Consider the following 26,503-nt stretch of genomic DNA (forward strand, 5'->3'; position numbering starts at 1 on the left):
CAACTTATAAACAAAGGTATGGCATCTCAGTCCAAGGAAGTCACTGTGCCACTGTATTCAGCATTCATCAGACCCATCATTGCGTACAATGCCCCATTTGGTATGTACCTAACCAGGCAAATCCAACAAATGGAACATTCACAGAGATTGCTGACTAAAAGAATAAAGGGTCTAAGTAAAATGTCCTATGCAGACAGCCTCAAGGTCCTATCCCTGTAGCTTTTCAGGGGGGATCTATGCCTAGCACACAGGGCACTGTCATACTCCACTCTGATGGACCTTCTGCACATCCACAAAACAAACAGCACCAGAATTACCCATTCTAAAGACTTACACCTTGCCTGTGATACAAATAGGACCTGCTGGATAGATAGGTATGTATCCCAGAGACTACCACATCTATAGAACAGGCTCCCCATCCATGTAAAGCAGAGTTCCTCCCTAACCCAATTCAAGTGCATCTTGGACAACTGGAGGGGAAACTGGAAATTCATCCCTGGTTTGGCACTTATGTCTCTAATGGATACAGGTAACCTGTAAATAGTTCATCTCCCAGGCCCATTCTTACACTTATCAAGGGTATCAGAACTTGTCGGAGATTTGGGATGCATGGCTAGGCTTAAAAAGACCCTTGTGGTCGTTAGCCTAGTAAACACCTATGAACCTACTTCCGCATCTGTGGAATGACTGAACTCCAGCCCTACTCCATGAATTCTTCATTTCTTTTTCTCCTCAGCTCTTACGCAACCGAACCCTGTTCCTAATGCATAACTGCAGAAAACTCAAGAGTATTTTACAAACTCAAAGTTTAGATACAGATTTCTCAAAGTATACTGCCATTATTGTAATCTCAACATCTGTCAAAATCATACAGAAGAGGGAGATCTCAATAAGCTATCCAAACATTCACATAAAGCATCTCATACTGTACCCAATATTAGCATTTGCTAGTGAGATTTTTCTTGTCCCAAATCGCTGAGTTGTAACATCACTCCTCCTGGTGCAACAATGTAATTCTGGGGTTTATTTTGCAATTATCACTGCTAACTATGGTATATCACAGAGAACGACTGCCACAAAAGATGGCAAGAAAACATATAAACTGCATTGGAAAATACAATACAGAACTGCACAGCATGATTTCAGGCATAGTGTGTGTATAATATTATACAAATAACCCACAGTACAATACGTAACAGGCAAAAACACTATCTCACACAGTTGGTCTAGCTTAATCTACAATGGCACCAGGCAGCTCTATATCTCATGAACAAGATGCAACCTTAAAACTCCACTAAAGTATGACGTAATCACAGTCAGGAAAACTCAGTCATTAAAAGGTACTCAAAATTTACACTTCATTTAATTTTTTTCTAGCTAATTAAAGGATCTGCATGAAAACAAGATTTTTGCAACACCCAACACTTTTCTTCAGATTTTCCCCATCTACACATGACATCATATTGAGGTTTTCACAATTTCTACAGCAATGACTTGAAATGCTGCAAGAACTGAAACTGCTTTGGTGGAAATATTATCCAAAGGGAAAGAAAAATAATAAGACAATATATCTTACATTTGATATATTAATGTTCTGTTTTCATACAGGTTATCTCAGTAAGAAAGAACATGGAAGAATAAATACAACATATTAAAGTAACTGAATTAACGTTGTTATGATTTAATAGCTTTAACAGATAAGAAAAGTTTAAAATATGGACAAAAAAAAAATCACACATCATGGCAGCTCCATGACACACAAGGATAAAGCCCTGACTATGACCCAGATGACACGAGACTGAGTAGTTATCTGGGTGATGTAGGGGACATAAATCTGGGTGATGCAGGGGATATAACAGTGACAGGTCACAGTCGGCTCATCCATCTCAAAGGAAGGGAGTACTGTAAAGGCTTCTGTTGATGGCACTTTGAAAGTGTATCAGCAAGTCATGACATACACATGAGCGCACAAAGCAATGCATAGTAGTGCATCTAGAGGTCAGTGAATATGCAAATTGGTGCATATATATAACAGGCCACTACTATGTATCCCCTGTATCCAAATTAAGTCTGCAAGGGATTGAGTTAGGGTAATAATTAGAAACTCTTTTCCCCTCATCAGTGGTATGGGTTATGGCAGCAAACTCCATCCATGGCTGCCTGAATGATGACCCCTTATGTCAGGCCCCTAGGTAACAAATGGCCCCAGGGCTACTAATGAAGGGCTGGTTGGCAGACATGATGAGGGAAAATTATATAAAAAAATAAGAAATGCCACATTGAGAAACAAAAGGTTCACTTAAGCAAATACCTACCTTTCAATTAGTTTGTCTGTAAATATAAAGGCATTGGAGTACAACAGTAAGGGAAGGAGTTGGACGTAAACAGGAACATCTGCTGGATTTTCTAAAATTACCTCTTCTTCCTAAAAAGACAAATTGTTATTTTAAGTAGGAATTTCACAGGAATGGAACTGTTAAGCATGTAAATTAATCTCTGTAAAAAAAAAATAATTCATTTAGTCTCCCTCAAGCAGATACTTACAGAAGAGCTGTTTTTGTTAGTGAGGGGGAAGTTTATATGATGTGTGGTATTGATTAAGGAAGGCCATATGAGTTCTGCTGTAACTTTAGCCTGCACACTCTTCTGTAGGTCTGTATCAACTTCAAATTGTGCATGAATGCTGCAGAACAAAGGTTATGGTTAGATGAGGTGCATCACCACTTTTCAATGAGCAACGTCATATGAAATAACATTTATTACACCATGGGTGCAGGAAAAGACAAAGACAATTTCAGTAAAATACCACAACCTGTTTTAAATTAACTACTCTTCCAATATTCATTATACTAAACGCACATTATGTGATGTTTTGAACTTGCACTTATTTTATTCTCTCCTGAACTACCTCATTTTGGAATTCCTGTATGAGCTTATAGTGACTGATTTTCTTTTCTGCATCCTCTTATCTTTTACCTTACCTTACTCAACAATGGCTATACTCCTGTAACACTCCTGACTAGTTTCTCAAGCCATCAATCAAACGTTTCTTTTCTGCTATCTTCTCCTTGTCTTACTTCTGCCAAATGAAAATACCACAATGGTTTATTTAGTTATGTATCTAATGAGTTTCACATTACTGTCTGTAGTAAAGCTTATGAAATGTAATGTTTTCTGTTTACATTCTTTATTTGTAGGCAACTGTTAAACTTTTTTGTATAGTCTTTGTAAATCTTTGTAAAATCTTTTGTAATCTTTTTTTTTGTACTATTGCTATAGCACTCTTCTCCCCGGGTCTCTGATGAAAATGGCCTACTTACCCAGCCGGACACTACCCAGTTAACAAATGTAAAATAAATAAAATTAATTTTAATTCCTTATGCATTTATATTGTTCCAATTAGCTGCGTTTTACGTTATGACTAGCTTTGCTGCTAAGGAATGTAAATCTCAGTGGATATTCAATCTTGATTGCAATGTGAATTGGGTGTGATGAAAAAAATGGTACTTATCCTCAGCACGATACACTAATCACATTTCCACATAATTGCCATACTGCACTTTGAGTCAGGTTTACCGGAAAGAGTATTCTAAATGAGGCTGTATTAACTGTCTTTACTGCAAGAATAGTAGACTTCGTACTTTCTACTAAAGAAGCCTTTCTTATATTCCAAGTTCCCCTACAGTATTCCTTATGGTCTCATTCATTTAACTGAATTTCTACCTTCATATTTTTTGATGTACCACAACACTACACTCCACTTCTGTTGTATTTCACTTCTGGTGTACTTTCCCCTTCCTCTTTACTCCTCTCCATTAAAACTAAAAGAATCCCTCTATTTTCTACATTTTGAGTCTCGTCTTCTGCTCCATATCATTCTGTGTGTTATAACCCCCCCCCCGCACATTATAATACACAAGCATACAAACCTTCATTCTGATCCATCTGCAATGTCACATATGTAGATACTAAAGAGGACTGGTCCTCAGTAAAGAACTATGAGAAATCCTAATACCTGCCCCTACAATCAGTATAATCTCTACTCACTATAATTTTTATGTTCTGTTTTTGTAGCCATGTGTATACCTAGACTGCATTAGGTAGTAATCTTCAGTTACTGACATACATTTATACAGTCTCACATTGCTGCATATTTATTTTATTTGCTGACTAGATGATTGACCTCACAGGCCCAGAGCCTATTTTCAAGGGAGACCCAGTACACAGATATACCTTCTTACAACTCATTATGATGTGAATCTGAAACACTCTACAGTTTACTGCTGCTCTGGTACATTCAACATTCACTCTATTCTTTCATCCATTTATTTTGAATCATTAAAAATCTAAACACTGTACACAGTAAACAAACAAACAGAAAAAAAATAAAACCACTGCAAACAAGTACGATGCCATTACAGAAATTGTTTAAATGAAAAAAACTGATCATACCATAAATGTAAATAGTGTCACTTTAGAGTTTAGGCAAATCAGTCTAAAAAGATGGTAATGAAGACATCTCATAGAAGATACCTTTGCCTCAGTTCTTATAATCAGAAAATGTAGTTTATTTCACAGAACAGGGGCTACACATGCAAACAACACCCTGCTTTATGTTTCAAACCTGGTTCTGGCAACAAATAGCAACTCACCTGACTACCCAAGTTAGAGAACAGAGAAACAGCACCAACACTTTTTTTAAGCAGAGAGAACAAAGACTGCCATAGGGGGTTGATAAATAAATAATGTCAAAAGGATATAGTCAAAAGTGGCAGCTAAACCAGATCCTGCAGCTACATAGGGGTAATGTTCCAGAAGTTTCAAGAGCCAGTTAAAACCATGGCTACAGAATTCAGGACCTACCGCACATGGGCAAGATCCATATCCAACAGTCACTGATAATGAGCATCCCAGTACTAAATATGCGACAAAGCAAGTATAAAAATGACTGTTGCCAACTCTGTGCAAGTAATTTGGTGTTTGATCTGAGTAACTATCTTTAGTTTAAAGTACAACGATCTGAACTGCTGATACCTGGGCCTTTTAATGTCTGCATGTCATCTAGAACTACCCCAGTCTTTTGACTAAAAACATAAATAAATAAATGTTCACCAACTGCTGCCAAACAGGATAAGGGGTTAAGTAAGGTACCAGAATTTGCAAAGGGCAAAAAACAGCATGACTGATATTTTTCTTGCCCAGTGAGATCTCTGCCACATCATAATTTCCATCTATTCCCTTTCAGACAATGAATGGGCTCTGTGGTCTAGTCTGTCCTGCTCAGACAGCTTCATCTTCTGCTACATGCACGGAGTTGTACCAGTTCTTTCTAGATAAGCTGCCCTCATTCTGAGGTTCCTTCTTCTTAAATAGCCACAGCGAGGGGTTTAGTGGTCTCAACATCGGTCACACGTTTCTTATGGACATACTTTAGTTATGCTGACTATGAATTTATAACAAATGATGTTTAAGCATGATTACCCATGGACTGCTTTACATATTATGATGAAGAAGATATAATGAATGGAGTTTAAGTTCTTCACTCTAGAGCATGTTTGGAGTGGACTCAGACTAGCCTTGTCTAGTTAAAGCTTACCAGGAGTCCTGGAAGCAACCATTCTCTGGCTTATATGGACTTCTCTGAGATTGTGGGCACTTCTACCTAGTACAACAGGCATTAACTGCCCCTCTTTTCAAGAAACCCTCTTATACTCCAACAGACTCAAGAACTGTTAACCTGTTTTTAGCCTCCCTTTTTTCAGGTAGGCTTACTGAGAAGGTAGTTTACAAACAGCTGTATTCTTATTTGTCATCTTATGACTTTCTGGATCGGTTTCAGATGACATTTTGATCAGGTAGTTTGCTTTCTGGAAGTTTTCTGCCCAGACTAAGAAGAATTATTTCAATATTTGATAAAAAAATGAGTTATTCCACAGGATAGCATGTAGCTTGTGATGACCTATTCTTTATGCATGATACAATTCAGAGAATTTACTAAGCTAGTAAAATACTGGACATCTGATCCCGGGAAAAAGATAAGTACAGTTGGATATTATCTGCATAACAGTGTTACTAGATCCCTCAACTTTGCAGCACATATACTGTGAAAGAAAGAGAAAAGAATGGGACTTCAAAGATGTCTGCAGACCGTGTAACACAATAACAGCTCTTCCAGTCTGAAAACGGAGTAATTATTTAAAATAGTTTATAAAACTCATCAATTTTGGGAACAATTCAGTTACTAGCAAGCAATTACACTACCTGGATGCTAGTGAAGAAATGTGCTAAGCTAAAATCAATCAGTAAAAAAGAGGAGGAAGAAGAGGGGAAAAAAAAAGCTCTGGAAAGAAAAACATTTTCTCTGTAAAAAAATAATTCAACTTTTAGCTTTTGTACAGGGGATTTTACAGGAAAAAATAAATCAAATGCAGTTACAGATGTTTGAAAATAAGTGAGACATCACAGGAATATCTAAAGTCAAATGGCTTGGAAAAATAGAAGTTTTAAGTAACTATTAAGATGAGCTAATAAAATGCATAAATCACAGACTAAAATGAAGGGAAGCCAAACTGAATATGAAGCTTCTCAAGAAGAGCTCTTTCAAAATTACAGAGCATGCAGAGAAAACTTGAGATGTTTTTCCTATACAGCAGAAGCTGGAAGGAACATGCTGCTTTAATTTTATGAAAATGCAAACAAACAACTGGTCTGGTGTTCCACAGTAGAATATTGAATGTATCCTTGAAACCTGGCCATCAGAAAGCAGCCAAGGCCTACATTTTTAAAGATGGAATAATACCATAAAAAAAAAAAAAAAAACTAATCCTGATAAAAACCATGTGAGAAGGGAAAAGTATTAAGAACTGGGGCACTGCTGTGTTTGCTGAATGTGATTACCTTCTGTACAACAAGCAGATGAGAAGCAAGTTTGTCCCACAATTAAGACATGTGAAGAGGAAGGTATGAGACCAAAGTTGCTATATTCCACTGCCTTCAGAAATGTTTTTCCTGCAGGATTAAAGTTGTTTTTGGAAGCAGAACAGGCTACGGAGGAAAGCGAAACAGTAAGCTGAAGGGAAAGTACAGTTATGTAAGTAAACTTACCAGAATAGTAGATGTTCGAATGATCACTACTGCAGTAGCCTTAGCCATATGTAGCTGTATTCTGTATAGGATACAGCAACTGGCCAGCTTCCAAAGCTTTCAGCACACCTTCCATGCCCCCAAACTGTTAGCTCGAGCTGAACTGACTAAAAGTCAGGCTTGGGTGCAAAGCCCTTCAAAGTTTTCATACCAACACAGAAAAAGCTAAAGCCCTGAGAGGACAATACAATATTATGAGTATAAAAATAAAGGCTACACAATGGCATAAAACATACAAAAAATAAGGGAGATGGAGGGAGGGACTGGCTACTGTAGCAGTAATCAAACATCTTCTGATGTGGTAAGTTTACCTACACAATTGTACAATTTCTTTACTTGATTACTGCTGCAGCATCCTTAGGCTTTATGGGTAGATTACCACAGTTTAAACTGAAAGGGAAGAGAAAGGATGAGGGCCCAAGAGCTCCTGCAGAATGATCCTAGCAAAGTCTATCCTAGGCCTGGAGAAGGAGTCTAGTTTATAGTACTTTGTAAAAGTGTGTAGAGTACCAAGTTGCTGCTTATAGAATACATCTAGCATCCAACTCTTTCCCAAAACTACAAATGAAGCCAATGCCCTGGTAAAGTCAGCCTTGACCTTGCTTGAAATAGTTTTGTTGTAGTGGGTATAACAAAACGTAGTAACATTAGACAACCATTTTGAAACAGTCTGTTTTGACACAGGGTGTTCTTTTTTCTACCTTCACAAGAAATGAACTAATCAGAAGTTATGAAAGATTTTGTTCTGTTAAGATTGTATCAGAGTTGCCTCCCTCATTTTTAAGTTCTGGAAAGAATTCATTCTTAAAGAAAGCTTATCTTTGTGGAAAAATGAGATTAGGCTGACCCACCACGAGAGCTTACAATTTAGATAAGTTTCTTGAAAGGTCAGAGCAAATAGCAAATAGTAGGACTGTTTTCCATGTTAAGATACTCAGGTCATCCTGATGAGCTGGTTTTAATGGAACAAGCGTCTGTTGATTTTTCCAGTACAACAATAAGATCCCAAGGAGCAACCACCTGTTTCCTCAGAGGCTTCTTATGCAACACCTCCTTCAAAAACATTTTCACATTACGTTGCATTGCAACATGGGGATCCATGGGCAGCCATGTTGAAATGGCCAACAAATGAACCTTGACTGAGTATGACAATCCGTAGGAGTGTAACTCACACAAACACTACAGAACCAGATCAACACTAGTCCTCTGAATGGGTGCTGCCTCTTTTGTAGGCACCAACTAGAAAACCTTTCCATTTGCTTATATATGATTTTCTAGCAGCAGGGTTTCCTGCCTCCATTAATACATGCAGCGTGTCCTAAGAGAAAAGGTGCCTGAAAGTATTAAAATTCTACCATCCAGGCAGTCAGTTGTAGATGCTTCGGGTCATGATATATCAAGCATACCTGATCTTGTGTGAGTAAATCCAGTCTGTGAGGAAGTTTGTGATAATTGCCCCTGTCCATTTCCAAAAGAAGAGAGAACCACTGTAGTCTGGGCCAGAAGGGAGTCACCATAATTGTCTTTGGGAGGCCTTCTGAATTTTCAAAATGACCCTAGATATTAGGGTAAAGGGTGGAAAAGCACACATGAACATTCCTGTCCATGGAAAAGAAAGTGCATGTTTTCCAGGCTTTTTTGTACCAAGTCCTGGAACAGAATTTTGCCAAATGATTGTTGTGAACAAAGGTAAACAGTTCTATTTGTGGTGTTCCCCACAGATAGGTCAATTCTTGGAAAACCTCACTAATTCAGTTTCCATTCATAAGGGTCTATCTGAGTCCTACCCAGCTTGTCTGCCACACAGCTTTCCTCTGACTGAAAGTAAGATGGCTGTAGAGTGAGATTCTGCTGAAAAACTATATCCCAGGCTACTATGGCTAGTCTGCAAATGGGGGAATATCTGGTTCCTTCTTGCTTGTTTATGTACCATAACACTATGGTGTTGCCTGCAAGCACTTAAGAGGTCCCAGAGACCACAAATAGTTGAGAGAGAATTGACAGCATTTATAAGAGCTAGCATCTCTTTTACGTTTATGTGTTTTCGTCTGTCTTTTTAGTTCCAAAGGCCCTGCGCTCCTATCTCCATTGACACAGCTCCCAAAGCAGGATGGGAGAATAGGAGAGATGGACTATGAGAAATCTCGTCTCCCCATCACAAAATTTCTATTTTCATAAATCCTAGAATTGGAATTTGAAATGTTAAGGGATGCTGACGTTGGTACCAAAGAGACTGCAGATGTCACTGAATTGTTCTCACGTACAGTCTTGCAAGAGGTATTCCGAGTATAATAGATACCATTAAGCAGAATCTTCTGTTTATGTTTTTTAAAGAAAGGAAAAAGCAGTGAATCCCCTGGCAAACCTGTCTGTCCTGGATGAAGGAGGCAGGTGAAACCATTCTGCTTAACCAGAAAGCTGTGCGCATCCCTAAGGAGGTTTTTGCTTGCAAAAGTGAGTCTGTTTCTTCAGAATTTCCAGTCAAATGTAGCAAACAGTTGCTACAGTTTATACCCTGCCTGCATGGAGACCTACAGAGCTCAGATTTTAGTTAAAAAGATTTTCTCTCTAACTTTTAAACATCAGCAAATTGCTACAATGTACAGTTTAGGCCATACACAGACTGCTACAGTGCTCAGGTTTGACTGCAAATGCAAAACTGTCTCACCCTGGGCCTAGCTACACTACTGTGCCCAGTAATGGAACAGTGCTAACGGACCTTCAATCCTCAAAATCCCTCAGACAAGCACTTTCTTTGATGTCAGAAAAGCTCTTGGCTCTCAAATATGACTTCTTCAGTTTGGCTCAAACTGACTAATGATTTGGGTGTGTGGAGAGAGCCCTAAAAGCTTTGGAAGCTGGCTGGCTGCTGCTGCATCCTGTGCAAATCTCTGCAGAGTATTCAACTCAATATAGCTAAGACTATTGCAGCAATGATCAAATGAAGAAAATATCTACTTCTCCATCTTCTGACAATTAGAAACTTCATACAGACACTTTCCCAGTGAAACTCTTTCCATTTTTCCAAAGTAAAATACTTGACCAACAGAAAAAAAAGACTGGGAACTGACTAAAAGAATCAGGAGTACCTTGGAGTTGATCCAGAGGATGGTGCTGAGAGATCAAGATGATCAGGAAGACTACCAGTGACAATGTGAAATTAGTTTATAAGTGGGAGAACTATAAAGCATCAATACCACCAGATGTACAATGTGAATGTGGTTCTGCAAGAAGGTGTGGATGAAAAAGTCCATCAGTTTGCTAACTGTGTTAAACTGGTATGAGAATAGCAAAGTGTAAACCACACTTTATGTAATTAACATTTACAAGAACACTAAATGAACTGAAGTACAAGTAAAATATTTTTTGTTCTTAATATTTGTATAAAAGTTTCTTGATGTAAACTGCTTATTACTTGGTAAAGTAGTCCTGTAAAGTATACCGTCAGAGGTGTTTAAATGTGAGGTGGAGATGGTGTATATGCTAGTGACATTAAAGTAAAAGTACATTTTCTTAGTTGTAATGTAACCAGACTTTACACTATAACAAGATAAGAAAGGCAGAAAAGAACCAAGTTAAAGCTAAATTGTTTGTGCTATTAGGCTGCAAAGGAAATGGGAATGTGCACTGATCATAACATATATACAGAATTAAAAATAGTTTCTTTCGTTTTTATAGATGTAGATCTTTAGATTAATGTGCTTGCATTAGGCTAAACACAAGCTTTGTTTAAGCACAATGACTTGGAAAAAGAAGAGAAAATGATAAAAAATGTAGTTCTTTCTTGTATTTGCAAAGTCACAAGCAGTTTTTTCCCACTAGCATCTGCTATTAGTTGAAAACAAGCAGCCTGAGTGAAATAGAAAAGGTTCAATGTAACTAGCTTTTAAACAGACACAGTCCAGCAGTGCAACGAAAAAATGCGCTCTGAGAGAATCTGCGGCATACAATTTAATTAACGTTTAAAAGGAGTTTGGAAAGCAGTTCAGTGGAAATAAAAAGCAAAGTAAGAAATGAAGTTTAATTGTTTGGGATTATAAATGTGGATGCCTCCAAGAAGCCTTAGTTCTTTAATACATTTAATATAATAAGTGCACTATTGGCTTATTTATTTATTTAAAGGTAGCCAGTGCTTTTTTTTCTTATGGCTAAAATTTAATGTTCACTAAAAACAAGCTCTTTTTAACATCTGAAAGTGGAATAGAGATGATAAAACAAGAAACCAATTAGTGTGAAAACACCACTTCTAACATCTGCTTTAGCATGGGTAACCTCAAATTTTTAAAATGTAATACCTGTGGGTGCAGTCATCAATTTGGGGAAAATGATCCCATCTGGAGGGGTAAACCTCATTTCTTTAAAATGTGCATAGTTTTGTATATTTGTTGTAAGTTAAAAAGAATGGGGATTCTTTAAATCTAGTTATTTTTTTGTCTGTTTTCACTGAAACCAAAAATCTGTAAAATGAGACAAAGGTTCAAATGGAGATGGGAAGCAGAAGCTACATAACAGATTAACCTGCCAAACATCTCTGCTACTCAATCTTCTAACATTTACAAAGCCCGAAGAGGACACTTTGACAGTGAAACATTTTCCACTGTTCCAAACAGAGATGATTAGTAGGCCATATAAAATAGTGCACAGCAAGTGTAAGAATCAATCAAAAGACTGGGAAGATGGACTGCAAAGGCAATTTACAGCAGTATAACGGGAGGACATCTGTATCACTCCCACATATGCAACGAAATTTAGAAGGTTCAGCATTCTTCCTTGGAAGTATTACCATAGATATTTTTTACAGACAAGCAGACTTCAGAAAAATTATCTTTGGGTAGGTATCCAATGCAGGAGGTGTGATGGAAAAACAGTAATTGAGAACATGTTTTTGGAATGCAAAGTGCTGCCAGATTTTACAAATTTCATTCAGAGTCCTTTAAAATGTTGTAGAAGTAAATTATTGTTATCAATGGACATTAATCTTTTGAGCTACCACTTAGGAACTGAATTGCCTAAACATAGTAAAGCCTTACTAAATGTAATGCTATTAGCTGCCAAAAAAGCAATTAGAAAATGTAAATCAAAATCAAACCAACTGTACCAACTGTAATTGAAGTACTGAATACTGTAAATGAGATGAACACATTTGAGGTGAAATCTTTACAAGAGCAAAAGATAAAATTACGTAGAAGTAATGTAATTTTGGGAACAACACATGCAGATTAATGTGCAGGAGGAGGGGTGAGGTTTAAGGGACGACAGGAATTGAGCAATTTATGTAATGGAGTGAATGATAATTGCCAAATAGAATACATATGTACACTGCATGTAAATAACTGACAAATATTACTATGGTTTGTTTTTCTTCATATTAATGTATGCATACTTATGTCACTGATTAAAATATGATTTAATAAAAATGCTTTAAAAAAAAAAAAAGTAAAACCTGAAAATAAAAGTGTTCCAAATAATGAAGAGGATCACTACTGCCCCCAGAATGGAAACGATTAGAAAAACAGTCTTAAAAAAAAAAACAGAATTTCACTGCCTGAAGACTGCAAGGAGCACGATGATCTGAGTATCAGTGGGGTTTAGTAAAACAACAAGAGCTGGACTTAGTTTGCAAACACTAAGCGCAACAAATCCATAAAGAATTGGAATGACTGTAACATTTGCAAAAGAAAGTGTATGCAGATCCACTGTGCAAAAATTAATGAAAGATGAGTATAGGTAATAAGTGCCATTATGTGAGAAAAGTGGGACATATGCCTTTAAAGTTCTTACACAAGTTTTGCAAAGCAACTGAATGTATTAAAAAACTAAAGCAGCACACTAAACAATCAACTAAGTAAAACTCTGCCACAACAACTCGCCAACGTTAAAAACACCAAAGTATATATTTAAGCGCTTTTTGTTTGCCTGATAAGCAAACTTCTTCAGAAACGGTATGAAAATTTTAAAAACAGTATAAACAGGATCAAGTGAGCATTTTTAACCAATCCTATTACAGAACAACTCGCATCTTACATTCCTTAAAGGCAAACGATTGAAAAATGTGTATTAATGTATAAAGCATATTTAACTGCTAAAATAAAAATGTTAAACATAAATAAAACAAACAACCAACTGCCTCATAAATATAACATATACTATTACAACTCAAATTACTATCCATAACACTATATCAACTAACTATACTCAAAAGGCATAAACTTGCAGCACAAAACACTAATTAGTGCCATATTATACATACTTAGGCATTATATGAATACTGAGCAAAAAATAATAAATGCTACATCCACTCTATCGTCTCTGCAGACATTTTTAATTTCAATATACTGCTAACAGAACAGGTTTCATTCAAACCTGGAAAATTATATGCTGCAGGTAGATGCTCTTACAAAGACCAAGAATCAAAACCAAGAGAAGGGTATCAGTACAGAAGCTAAAAAAGGGACTAGAATTTGATTATGGTTAGGTGTTAAAAATATATGTATGATAACAGGAATTTGTCCTACTCTAAGAGATTCCAGTACAGGAAATGAAGGTGAACTCCCAGAAAACTGAAGTAAAAATCAGTATAAAAAATGTTAGTACAGAAACAGACAAGACAAAACAAAAAACAGAAGCATGTCACTTGTGTCAGGACTCTCAGACCAAATAAATTAGACAGAGTACTGAAAGACAGTCAATTAAGAAATACAGACTTCTAAATACATTCCTGTAAAAGAGGAACTCTCAAGTACAGACACTAGAATAGAAAATTTTAATGCACAAGGAGATTTTTTCCTGGAACTTTCCTTTGTAGAGGTAGAAAAAAACCCCAAAGCTATAATGCCTTTTTTTTCTGAGAGGAAACTATGCCTTCTATGTCAAGACATGGTAGGGAAGAAAATAACCGAATTAAACTTACAGGTAAGCCACACAAACTTAAAAAAAAAAAACAGTGGGGAGATGAAACTAAATATAGGAAAATAGAATACAACTAAGGTTGTAGAAGAAGACAGCAAACAGGATTGCTCCTCATTTCTTAACTATTTTGAGTTCAAAATACCTTCTTATAGAGAGCAGGTAAAGATGACAGACAACATTCTATACCTATTATCAGTGCTAAAACCTTACAGGAAACTAGTAATGAAGTTAGTCTCCACTCATATATGAAGATGTCACCTGGGGATGGACAAAACCGAAGCAAGAGTCTTAGACATTATTAGTCAGGTATAACGATGCAAATAGAACATTTCTGTACTTCTGGTCCAGAAAGTTAGAAAACTGCACCCCATTCTTGATAGTCTAGTGATCCCAATGTCTATTACACAAGTGTCATTTTCAGTTTACTGCTACAGACACTGTGGGGAAACTAGTACAATCTAGCAATAGATATCAGTACATAATAAGACTATGCCACCAAATTTCCAGAAAGTTGAATCATTTTGCTACCCTACTGGCAAAGAAAGAACAGTTGTGCAAGATCTTAACATAACAGCAAATGTCCAATTAGATCACTATTGCAGTATTCAGTACATTTAGGTTGTATCCTGCCAAAGATACAATACATCAGGCCAGCATACCTAAGCTTGGATGTCTTCCTCTCACACCATGCATCCGATGTATGCTCAAAGCATGAGGTTACAAAGCAGTATATAAGGGGAGTGAAAATCTTCAAAACTTTCTTGCTCCAGATACAAGTTTAGAGAGGAAAGAACAAAGCTTTGTTGGCCAACTCAGACAGACAGAAAAATGGAAACCATAGGTCCACTTTGGCCAGAAAAACAAAAAGGAAAATATAAACACAGGGAAGTAGGGAAGGTGTTCATAATGCAACAGTGATCTAATTGGACATTACTGTTATCTTAAGATCTTACACAATTGTATTATATCCTTTACTGATCATTGCTGTGGCATTCTCTAAATATGGGAAGATTCCCAAAACATAAAGAATGTATGGGAAGAGGACAAAGCAGAGGGAAGTACAGTTGTGTAAAATCTTACCATAAAGGTAAATGTCCTTCTCTTCACTGTTGCAGTATTCATAACATTAGGGATCCCTTGCCTAGGGCAGTCCAACATCTGGCCAGTATACCAAAGACTTTGGTTGCTTTATGGTACAGTGCGTGTTACATGTATGCTCCTCGTGTAGCATAGAGCAAAACGGTGATGTCCAGATGTACCATCCTCAGAACTCAGAGCCCCAGTAGAAATGCCAGTCCAAGGAAAAACCAAGAGGTAACCAGTACATTCAGAAATCAAATGGACCAGGGGGAGGAGGGAGGGAGTGAATACCGCAACAGTGAAGAGAAGGACATCTACCATTATGGTAAGATTTTACACAACTGTACTATGTCCTTCCATTTTACTCTTGCTGTATTCATAAAATTAGGGAGAGTGACAAAACTTAGGAAGAAACCTGGGAGGAGGAAGGACCAGCAGAACCCTTACGAAGCCATGAAGGATGGCCCTAGCAAAACCAGCTCTAGCTCTGAAGATTCCATCCAACTTGTAGTGCTTGGTAAATGTATGCACAGATGTCCAGGTAGCTGCCTCAAGAACAGACTTAGTATCCAAACCCTTGAAAATGCACCAGAAGAAGCCACAGCCCTAGGAGAATGGGGAAGAAATAAGGAAGGCTCTTACTATGAAAAGAACAACATAAAGAAACAGCTTTTGAGATCCAAGAAGAAATAGTCTGCTTGGATTCAACTAATCCCAAGGACCTGGGATGAAAGGAAGCAGAGCTGATTAGAATAGTCTTAGTCTTACCAAATAAAATCTGAGTTGTCTATGCACATCCAACATGGGCAGCACCTTCTCACTGGCAAATTGTAGAGAAGAGAAAAAAAAAAGTAGACAAATGAATAGACTGATTAAGGGACAACTCATTCACCACCTTGGGCATAAAAGAAGGATTAGTACGCAAGGACACCCTGTCCTTATGAACCACCAAAAAGGGGGGACAATCCATAAGGACTTGAAACTCAGATACCCATCTGTCAGAAGTAAGGGCTAAAGAAAAGTCTTCCAAGAGCAATGTTGCAAGGAAGCTGAAGCTGCAGGCTCTAATGGAGCCTGAGTCAATTTCTCCAAAATGTAATTAAGATCCTAGGGAGGAGAAACAGGCTTCCTGGGAGGCCTAATATGAAGGACGCCATTAAGGAATTGTTTAGCTTCAAATCTAGAAGCTAAAGGCGGAGATAAAGGCAAACAAGCAGAGACAGCTCATAAGTGGGCCTTAACAGAAGAATAAGCCAACCCAACATTGAGCAATTCACACAGATAAGGGAGAACCAAAGGAACAGCCACAAAACGTAAATCCAGATTATGAGAAGGACACCAAACAGAAAACCTCTTCCATTTGGGTAAGTAGGATTTCCTAGTATTGGGCTGACCCTAAGCACAGCCTCAGGGAAAAAAAAAGGTGTCTATGTGGAATCAAAATCCCATCATCCAAGAGTCAGCTGAAAAGTAGACAGGTGGGGCTGGATGACAGATCCCTTGTATTGGGTAAGTAAGTCCACCCTGTGAGGTAACTTCTGATAACTGCCCTTGGCTAAATGCAGAAGAGGGAACCAATGCTCTCTCGGCCAAAAGGGAGTTACCAACAAGATTTTGGGAGCATCCTATTGAATTCTGAACAGGACTTTTGGAATGAGGGGAAAGGGAGGGGAAGGAAAGTATACAGAAACATCCCCTTCCTAGAAAAGAGAGGGCCATCCACCTTCCACACCAGAGGACCTGGGACTCTGCCACAAAAACAGAGGAAGCTGTCCGCTCAGAGGGGAGGCAAATAGTTTTATTTGAGGAGTACCTAAGGCTTTGGTAACACATCCTTGTAAAGCATCCATTTGTGGGACTGAGTTAAGGACCTGCTCAGAGTGTCTGCTACAATGTTTTGACCTGAGCCTAAGGAATGTATATTGCTTGAACAGCCACTTGACACGTGACAGTAAGATTCCATACCAAGAGTGCCAACTGGCAAAGAAGATAAACTCTTGCTCCCCCCTGTATGTTTACATACCACATCACTGTAGTATTGTCTGTAAACACATTCAGAGGTCCTGGGGAGAAGAGAGGATGAAAAGCCTGAAGAGCCAACATCTCTTTGACACTGACATGGTCCTTCTGTTGAAGAGGAGACCACACCCCCTGCACCTTTAAGGAGCCAAACGTTGCTCCCCATCCCATGGCTGGAGCATTTGTGTACAGCTCCTGAGTGGGAAGAGGGGGATGAAAAGAGAGCCCTGGATTTAGAGACAACTGCTGGATCAACCAGTGAAGCTTCCTGAGACAACGCAGAAAAGGAACTACAAATTCTAGGGGATGTGCATGTTGAAGCCAAACTGACTTCAGGAACCACTGAAACTGAGTGCAAAGGGATGGTGGATGCCATGAATCCCAGAGCTTTCAGAAACTCCCTGGCTGTAATGGAGGCCAGAGGAAGAAGCGTTTGAAAGAAGGAAATGAGGGCCAAGGCCTTGGGAGGAGGCAGAGATGCCAGCTAAGGCACTGTCTGAATCTTGCAACCCAGACAAACATGGTCCTGAGAAGGAGTCAGAAAAGACTTTTTGAAGCTTATTGTAAACCCCAGGCTCTGTAGAAGGGAAATGGCAAAACCAGCCCTGGATCTATTGAAAACATCAATTTTATAGTGCTTAGTAAAAGTGTGAACAGATACCACATGACAGCTTCTAAAATGGATATAGAGTTCTGTCCATTGAAAAATGTCCCTGAAGAAATAACTGCTCTGGTGAATGGGCTTTAAACTGGCATGGAAAGGATTCCCATAGAATGACTACTAAAGAGAAATGGCTAAGAGAATCTATCTAGAAATGGTTTGCTTTGAGGCTGGGATTCCCAACTTCTTGCCCTGAACAATAACAGCTGTCTTTCTTATATTTTTTGGTTTGTCAAGATAAAAAACATAGCTGCCTGTGGACAGCTAAAGAACACAAACTTCTTTAACCTTTCTTTTGAAGATCAGATATAAAGTATGTATATTTAATGACGGTTTTATAGACTTTTCACTAACAACCTTGGGCATGAAAAAAGGGTTTGCCCTAAGGGTTATGCTGTCCCTCTAAAAAGCTGTTAAAGGAAATGTCATAAATGCTTGTAATGCTGACACAGCCTTTTAGCTGAGGTAAGGGCACTTCATAAAACTGTCTTCCAAGTACACAATTTCAAAGAAAACTAATAAGCAGGCTCAAAAGGAGAAGGGTCATCTTCTTCAATACACAATTCAGTATGGACTTTACTGGTGGCTTGATTTACAATCATCCATAAAAAACAAACCTGAAAGTTGCTACAACAAAATTGCCAAGTCTGCTACTAATTCATCCTCCTTTACCCCTTACTGTAAAGCTCTGCATATCCTTAGCTGGCTGGAACTCCTCCTCCAGCTGTCCTAAATTCAGCTTATAAAATACATAAAATCATGCACAAATCATTAGCCTGCCTGTCTCTTGCCCTTTTAGTCAACATATATTTCCCTAAAAGAACTCAGATAAGAAGACAAACTCCTCCTCACCATAAATTAAACAAATAAATTCCCAGGATAAAGCCTATACTCATACTCATTAGCAAAAAAAAAAAAAAAATGGAACTCCCTACTTCTAAACACTAGAACATTTTCTAAACTACCAACCTTTAAATGCTCCCTGACAGAATACTTTACAAAATCATGACCCTGCTCCTGTACCAATCCTGGCTGAACGTACTATATTTCACTCACCCCCTTCAACCTAAATCACACCTCACAACCCTCTCCAAACCTCCTACTCCACTCCTTTCTTTAGTTTTTCCCAATACCTTACCTTATCCAATTAATCTCTGCAGACCTTTCCTCTTTATGTTTCTTCTCTATTCATCTACTGAATACATCCTACCCTGCACTCTTTTTATAATCTCATTTTCTCTCCTTCCTTCTTCCTTTTATAACCACAATATGAATCCCATCTCTCATACTAAGACATCACTCAATCTTCCCCTCACTGTCTCTAAACATATAATCTCTAATATCGGTTTTAAAAATCTTATTAGAACCGTCACAGGTGTCATTTATTGCATACTAATCTATGTATCAAATAATATGTCTAATGAGTTCTTCCTCACATATCTTCCCCAATTCATGTTATTATTTTTCATTGCATTCTACTATGAAACATACATTCTGTTTTTTTCATTACATTTTCAACTCTTATGTTGTGTAGTATAACATGATACTTTATGATTTAAAACTTGTAATTAATTTTTGAAAGATTGTGACTGTGGAGCTTTTCTCTGCTAAAAAATGGCACTTTCTGGTCCAGCCAGACTTTCATGGTATACAAATGTCAAATAAATAAATAATGTTAGGAACTTTTTTAAAAACTTTCTTGACCTATATATATATATATATATATATATATATATATATATATATATATATATATATATATAGATATAGATATAGATATATATATATATATATATATATATTATATAGATATATATGGCTGAGAAATGCACTTTGAAGAGTATATGCCAGTCCTAAACTGAGACCCGCGGTGGTGGTGCTGCGGTAGCGTTGTCGCCTCACAGTAAGACGCTGTCCGGTTCGATTCTCAGCTAGAGCGTCTTCTGCGTGGAAACATGCGTGAATGGGCGTACCTTCACTGAAGGTTGTGCATCAGGGCTGGTAACTCGGCATGTAAAAAATCAACTACCAATCATTAGCGGACCGGAGTTCCGCTGTGGCGACCCCTAACTGGGAAAAGCCGAAAGACACAACAACCCACATGAAAAAGGTCCTGTTTTTTTTTTTTCAAGGAAAGAAGTAGAAAGATCAGTGGTTACCTTGCAAGCTGAAATTCATACAGGTAAGACCAGAGAATCTCTCCTTGAAGTACATCTAGCAGAGACATTGTCAAAAGTACAAAAACAGGAAATTTAAGAGTATTTCTCTTAAGAAATAAAGGAGGATTTCCAGAAACACCTTGTACAGCTAAACTGACTGAGCATTACATATAGAAAAGATGCTCAGAGTAGGAGTAACAATAGTCTCAGAGAAAATAGGAAAGACAGAAGTATCAGATTCGGCTCAGTAATGACTTGAGAAAAGTGAACAGTTCAAAATCTAATAGCTATCCCATGCTCAGAACTGATGAGCTGATACAGAACCTAGGAAAGCAAAACAATATCAGAATCAACAAAACTGGTGTGGGATGATACTGCTTTCTCCCTCTGTTAAAGAAAAAAAAACAGCATTTGTAACAAAGTTTATTTCATTCCACAGCTCTACTATTTGGCCTTTATGAACCTTCAGCCATCTTTTACAGACTGATAGATAAGCTGAAGCTCCACTCATGATACGTTGCTGCATACCCAGATGATGTGGTCACCCAGTTAGAATACAGGGAATCTTAATTACCAGAAGTGCAGGCTGCGTTAAAATCTGTAAAAGTAGCAGACTCCAAATCCAGCTCCAGACAAGTGACAAGTGGAGTACCTCAGGGTTCAGTCCTGGGAGAGCTCTTGTTTGGCATCTACTTATCTGAAGTACAGGAAACACTAAGGGACTCTGGTTAACAAAGTTCGCAGATGACTGCAAACTGGGAGCCATTACTGAATCCCCACATGATATGGATAGTCTACAAAAGGGCCTTAAAGAAACAGATGCTTGGTGCCAGAGCCATGGGCTCAAGCTTAATGCCAAGAAATGTATAGTTATCCCCTTTGTGAAAAAACATGAACCCATGAATTACCACATAGGTGGCAGTACACTAAACATCGAAAGTGTGATGAGAGACTTAGGGACACAGGTGGACAGTGGTCTTACCTTCGATAACCACATTGCCACAACAGTCAGGAAATCCTTCTATGTGGCACACCTCATCACTAGGGGGCTTTTCATCCAGAAAAAAGGAAGTCATTGTCCCACTGTACAAATCCCTCATTAGACCCATTACAGAGTACAACGCCCCATTTGGTATGTACCTCACAAAACATCTGCAACAGCTGGAAAGGCCGCAGAAATAACTCACTAAAAGAATCACAGGCCTAAAGCAGATGCCCTATGCTGACCGTCTAAAAAAACTCCAGCTATACTATGTGGCATATTGTCTACTCAGAGGTGATCTCTGCTTAACATACAAGGCCATGTCAAACCCTGAGCTGTTGGACATACTCCACTTATAGAAATCTCAATCCCTCAGAGCCACACGCTCCAGGGATCTAAACCTTGTCATCACAATGAACAAAACATGCCAGAGGGATAGGTTCCTGACCCAGGGACTCCCCATACTCTGGAATAGACTGCCCATACATGTCAAGCAGAGGGCCTCCTTGGCCCTCTTCAAAAGGAACCTTGACGATCGGATGGGAGATCAGAAATTCACCCCGGGGATCGCGTCAGTCGCCCTGCTAGACAGGGGTCCAGGGAAGTAAATATTGTGGGAAGAAATATCCAGGGAATTGTTATGGCTAGGCTTGTTTAGGCCCTAGGGCCAATAGCCTAGTACCAACCTATGAACCTATAAGACTGGGAGGATTGACTGTGAATGCTAAGAAAAGTAAATACGGTAAGGTTTGAAAGCAAATATTTGGAATATCTTATGAGACAAGGAATGGCAAAAGTAGTCAATACCCACTAATAAAAGATGGATAAAGGCTTTTCTTGAACTAGATGGGTACTACAGAACATTTTTACCTAATTTTGCAACTACTGCCTGCCCTTTGACAGTTCTCATAAAAGATAAAACTCCTAACAATGTACAACAGCACCTTCTGGCAGACAGAGCATTTACCGAACTGAAAACAATATATTCTGAACCAAAGCTTGAGGCTCCTGATTTTGCTAAGGCACTTATTTTGTATATATCTGTATCAGAATTAGGTTTGTGAGCCGTATTATCCCAGGATATGAATAGGAGAGAGCAATGTGTGCTCTATATTAGATGAAAATTAAGTCATGCTGAGAAAAATACTCAGCCATGGAAAGGAAATGTCTGGGTTTGAAGCATGCTATCTATTCACTGAAATACTACCTACTGGACAGAAACTTTACCCAATAAGAGACTGTGCCCCATATCAATGGGTGAGTAAACACCAAGACGGAAATAAAAAATATGCTGTTGGGCACTATCACTCCAACTCTTCAAATACACGGTCACCACAAAACCTGATTGACGACTAGGAATGTTGATAAGTTGTCTAGATCTTACAGTCCATCTCGGAGTGTCCAAAACTGCTGGCTTTGAGCTGATGGGGGGAGGTAGTCGAGAAACTCTGTGTGTGTGCGCGTGCGCGAAAAATAGAGAATATGTTTTTGAATGTGACTTAAACTATTAAAATTCTCTTAGTAAATTAAATGAAGCAATTGATTATATTACACAGAACTGTGGAAACCTGTATAAAAGGCTGTAGCCTGTAACAGAAATGACAGGAAACTGGTTCCTATAACAGGAGTATATTCATGGTATACAGCAGGGTTCTGCACAAAGATTCTTGGTTCATGGAATCGGATAATCCAATTGTGGTATGTTGTGGATGTGGTCAAAGAAAGATCTGAGAAAGATTTTTTATGGAGTGGGAAGGAAGACCTAGCCAAGACCTGCAACTGTGAGCTTAATTATAAAGCTTGTTTTTTGGAAAGGTGATGTAGGACTGAGTCTGAGTGAATAAAAGGTGGAGTCACCTCTAAGGACTGTGCACTTTGCATATGGTACATTATTAATAGTGTATATGCTGTTTGAGAGTAACTGTGCAAAGCCAAGTGGACTGTTTGTTTGTTTCATATTTCTACCCTGAGTTTATGACTTGACAATGTATACAGATGTACAGCATTCATATACAGAAGCTGTGTATTATATATCTCATATGGTTATGTACTCCACGCTAAAGTAAAGGCACAAAGGTGATGTTTTTGCAGTGTCTTCTTTTACTTTTGTTTATACATCAACTTGCTTCTTTTCAGTTTGACCTAAATACTGCCTACAGGGGAACTTGCTTAGCTGCCAGGAATTAAAATGGACAGGGCTGCTTCTACTAGTGCAGGAAGGAAAAAGAATCCAACAAAGGTTGTGGCTCTAAAGATGAACTGAATTGGCTCAGCTACTAAATGTGCAAAATAGCTGCACCCCACGGTAGGGGGAAGAAGAAATCAAGAGATCTGAGACTAAGCAGAAATGCTGTAAAGAGGAAGAAATGGAATCCATCAGATCCTTGGGAAAACATCATCAGAGATATGTATTATGTTTTCAATTTCTGTTACTTTGATTGTTTTGAAGTAAAAAAAAAAAAAAAAAACAGAGAATTCTGGTCAATTGTGGTCAGGGGTGGTAATATTTGATGATATTTTGGGAAGGTCGTTGGATAATGTTTGATAGTCATCTAGTGCAGGGGTCAGCAATCTTTCTGGAGCAAAGAGCCATCTTATCCTAAAATGTTTGATCCAAGATTTACAAAGAACTGTAATGGGTACAGAAGGGGGTTAGAGGTATGACGTTTTAATGCCATATTGGTATATATGTACTTAACACAAACAAAACTTCAAGAGTTTACAGAAAAGAAAGAAAAACAAATTAATGGGACTTCTGATACTGCATTTCCACACAGAGTTGTCTCATGTTTGGTGAATACTTGGAAGTCTTCAATTTTTAAACAGATTTCAACAAGGCTTTTATCATTAACTTGACTTCTGAGCTTGCTTTTGATAGCATTCCTGTTGGAGATCGTGTGCTCACAATAATAAGTGGACCCAAAAATTGTCAAAATTCCAAACGCTACAGTTTTGAGTTAATAATGTGGAAGGCTATTCCACATTTCGAAAATCAGTTGGTCCTCTCCTTTCGACAATTGGAAAGTTCCATCCATTTGTGATTCATGGCTAAAGTTGTGTTTTTTCTTTCCAAGTTTTCTAGTTCCACTTATAAAGCCAAATTGTGACGACTACAAATCTTTGCATTTCAAGTCTGTTAGTTGTAGTTCAAACTGAGCTCTGTCAACTGTTGGAAACCGCGAAAAATGTATTCAATTGACATCCACCACAAGTGATTCTGTCAAGAAGGAAAGAGAACTTTTCATGTCTGAAATCTTTGAAATGATCAGTAAATGAAACATGCATTTTTTGCAATAACTGCTAGAAAGAACTTGCTATCTATGATGCTTCCAGTAGTTTCCAGATGTGTTTTAAAGTTTCAAAATGAAACAGATTTCTACTTTTCAAGTCTTCCTCCAAACAACAGTAGTTCGAAGGAAAGAATGGTTTCCAGAACTGTACTTGCAGTGTTACCTCTATCTTGTAGCTTCTGATTCAGGTGGTTTAAATGTGATCTCATATCAACAGCAAAGTAAATTTCTACAACCATTCTTCATCACTTAACTGTGGATATTCTTGTTCCTTTTGACTTGAAAAGGTCTTAATATGTTCCAAGACATGAAGCAAAAAGTTTCAAAACTGCTCCTCTGGATAACCAATGAACTTTATTGTGTAAAAGAAGGTCAGAATTTTGACTGTTTACTTCTTCAAGAAGGGCACAAAACTGTTGGTGATTACTACCAGATCTATCACTTTTCCAACTTTGATAAGAAATGTCTGCACGCATAGAGCTTCCTGATAAATAAAACAACGAAACGTAAAAACACTGTTCCACATTTTGTTTGAAGAGGGTAACAAAGCCTTTATTTTTACTTGTCATATTGGGTGCTCCATGTGTAGTGACAGAGAAATTGACATCAATAAATCGGTATCTAACAGTCAAAAATTCCAAAATTGCTGCAGAGATATCTTCACCTCAAGTTTGTCTTTTAAGAGGTAGTAAAGCCAGTAATTCTTCATGGAGACTATTATTGGAAACATACTGTTCTAGAAGGCTAACTTGTGCAATATCCTTCATGGCACATGACTCGACACATGCCAAAGAAAATACAGATGCCAATTTTATATCATTAATGTACTGATCTATCACATTCTTGCCCATGTTAATGGTTATGTCACGAACAGTTTTTGCAGATAGTGGAGTATCTCCCTTTTTTTAATAACATCTTTATTTTTGAAGTCAGAGTTCAACCAAACATAAAAAGCATTTTTTTTACATATTCTCCATCTGTGGAAGGTTTTCTATGCTTTGCAGTCTCATGAGAAACAGCAAAACCTGCTCCAGTCACATCACTTGATTGTATCCAGCTGCTGAATACTGACGTTGACTGTTGTATTTTTTTGCTTTAATTCTGTTTTTTTTTTTCTCTTTCCTCTCCAAAAGAATCTCTCTTTGCAAATGCATCATGCTTTGTTAAAAAGTGATATCTGAGATTTGATTTTTTTATTAAATAACTTTTCTTTGCAAATTAGACACATTGGAAGACCCACAGAGTTTTGCATAAAAGCATAATTTTCTTCCCATTTGGCTTTAAATTCACATTGTTCATCTTCTATTTTTCACTTTTTTTTCTTAGTTGCCATCTTTGCAGTTCGTGGAGGTCCTCCAGGAATCTGCAAAAGTGTGTGTGTGTGTGGGGGGGTGCAGTCTGGTCAGTTGAGTATCATGGTGGGAGTGAAAAAAAAACTCCTTATAGTATACAGCTGGTCAAAATATTCTCATATGAATGGTACAAGTATAAGGAAATTGACTAAAAACTTTAAAAATGCTATTGGGTCAACTAAAGCAGTCCACGAACACAGGTTGGTACTAGGCTATCGGCCCTAAGGCCTATGCAAGCCTAGCCATAACAATTCCCTGGATATTTCTTCCCACAATATTTACTTCTCTGGGCCCCTGTCTAGCAGGGCGACTGACATGATCCCCAGGGTGAATTTCCTATCTCCCATCCAATCATCAAGGTTCCTTTTGAAGAGGGCCAATGAGGCGCTCTGCTTGAAATGTATGGGCAGTCTATTCCAGAGTATGGGGAGTCTCTGGGTCAGGAACTTATTCCTCCAGCATGTTTTGTTCATTGTGATGACAAGGTTTAGATCCCTGGAGCGTGTGGCTCTGAGGGATTGGGATTTCTTTAAGTGGAGCATGTCCAACAGCTCAGGGTTTGACATGGCCTTGTATGTTAAGCAGAGATCTCCTCTGAGTAGACGATATGCCACAGAGTATAGCCGGAGGTTTTTTAGATGGTCAGCATATGGCATCTGCTTTAGGCCTGTGATTCTTTTAGTGAGGTATTTCTGTGGCCTTTCCAGCTGTTGCAGATGTCTTGTGAGGTACATACCAAATGGGGCATTATACTCTATAATAGGTCTATGAGGGATGAGTACAGTGGGACAATGACCTCCTTTTTTCTGGATAAAAAGCCCTTAGTGATGAGGTGTGCCACACAGAAGGATTTCCTGACTGTTGTGGCGATGTGGTTATCGAAAGTGAGACCACTGTCCACCTGTGTC

The 26,503-nt window shown here is 38.2% G+C and overlaps 1 protein-coding gene across 2 annotated transcripts in view; it reads right to left on the reverse strand.

The window, feature by feature from the left end:
• Nucleotides 1–26,503, reverse strand: part of TMEM131 (transmembrane protein 131) — a 3,850,119-nt gene that overhangs the window by 913,314 nt on the left and 2,910,302 nt on the right. For both annotated transcript variants that reach the window (XM_044072169.1, XM_044072168.1), the window contains exons 23-24: nucleotides 2,545–2,683; nucleotides 2,316–2,425 (exon numbers count right to left, since the gene is read on the reverse strand). In XM_044072169.1, coding sequence (XP_043928104.1) covers nucleotides 2,316–2,425; nucleotides 2,545–2,683 — 249 coding nt within the window. The remainder of the gene's footprint in view (nucleotides 1–2,315; nucleotides 2,426–2,544; nucleotides 2,684–26,503) is intronic.

This window comes from Protopterus annectens, chromosome 5.part0 (genome assembly GCF_019279795.1).
Source record: "Protopterus annectens isolate FY-2018-M chromosome 5.part0, PAN1.0, whole genome shotgun sequence".
Lineage (NCBI taxonomy): Eukaryota > Metazoa > Chordata > Ceratodontiformes > Protopteridae > Protopterus > Protopterus annectens.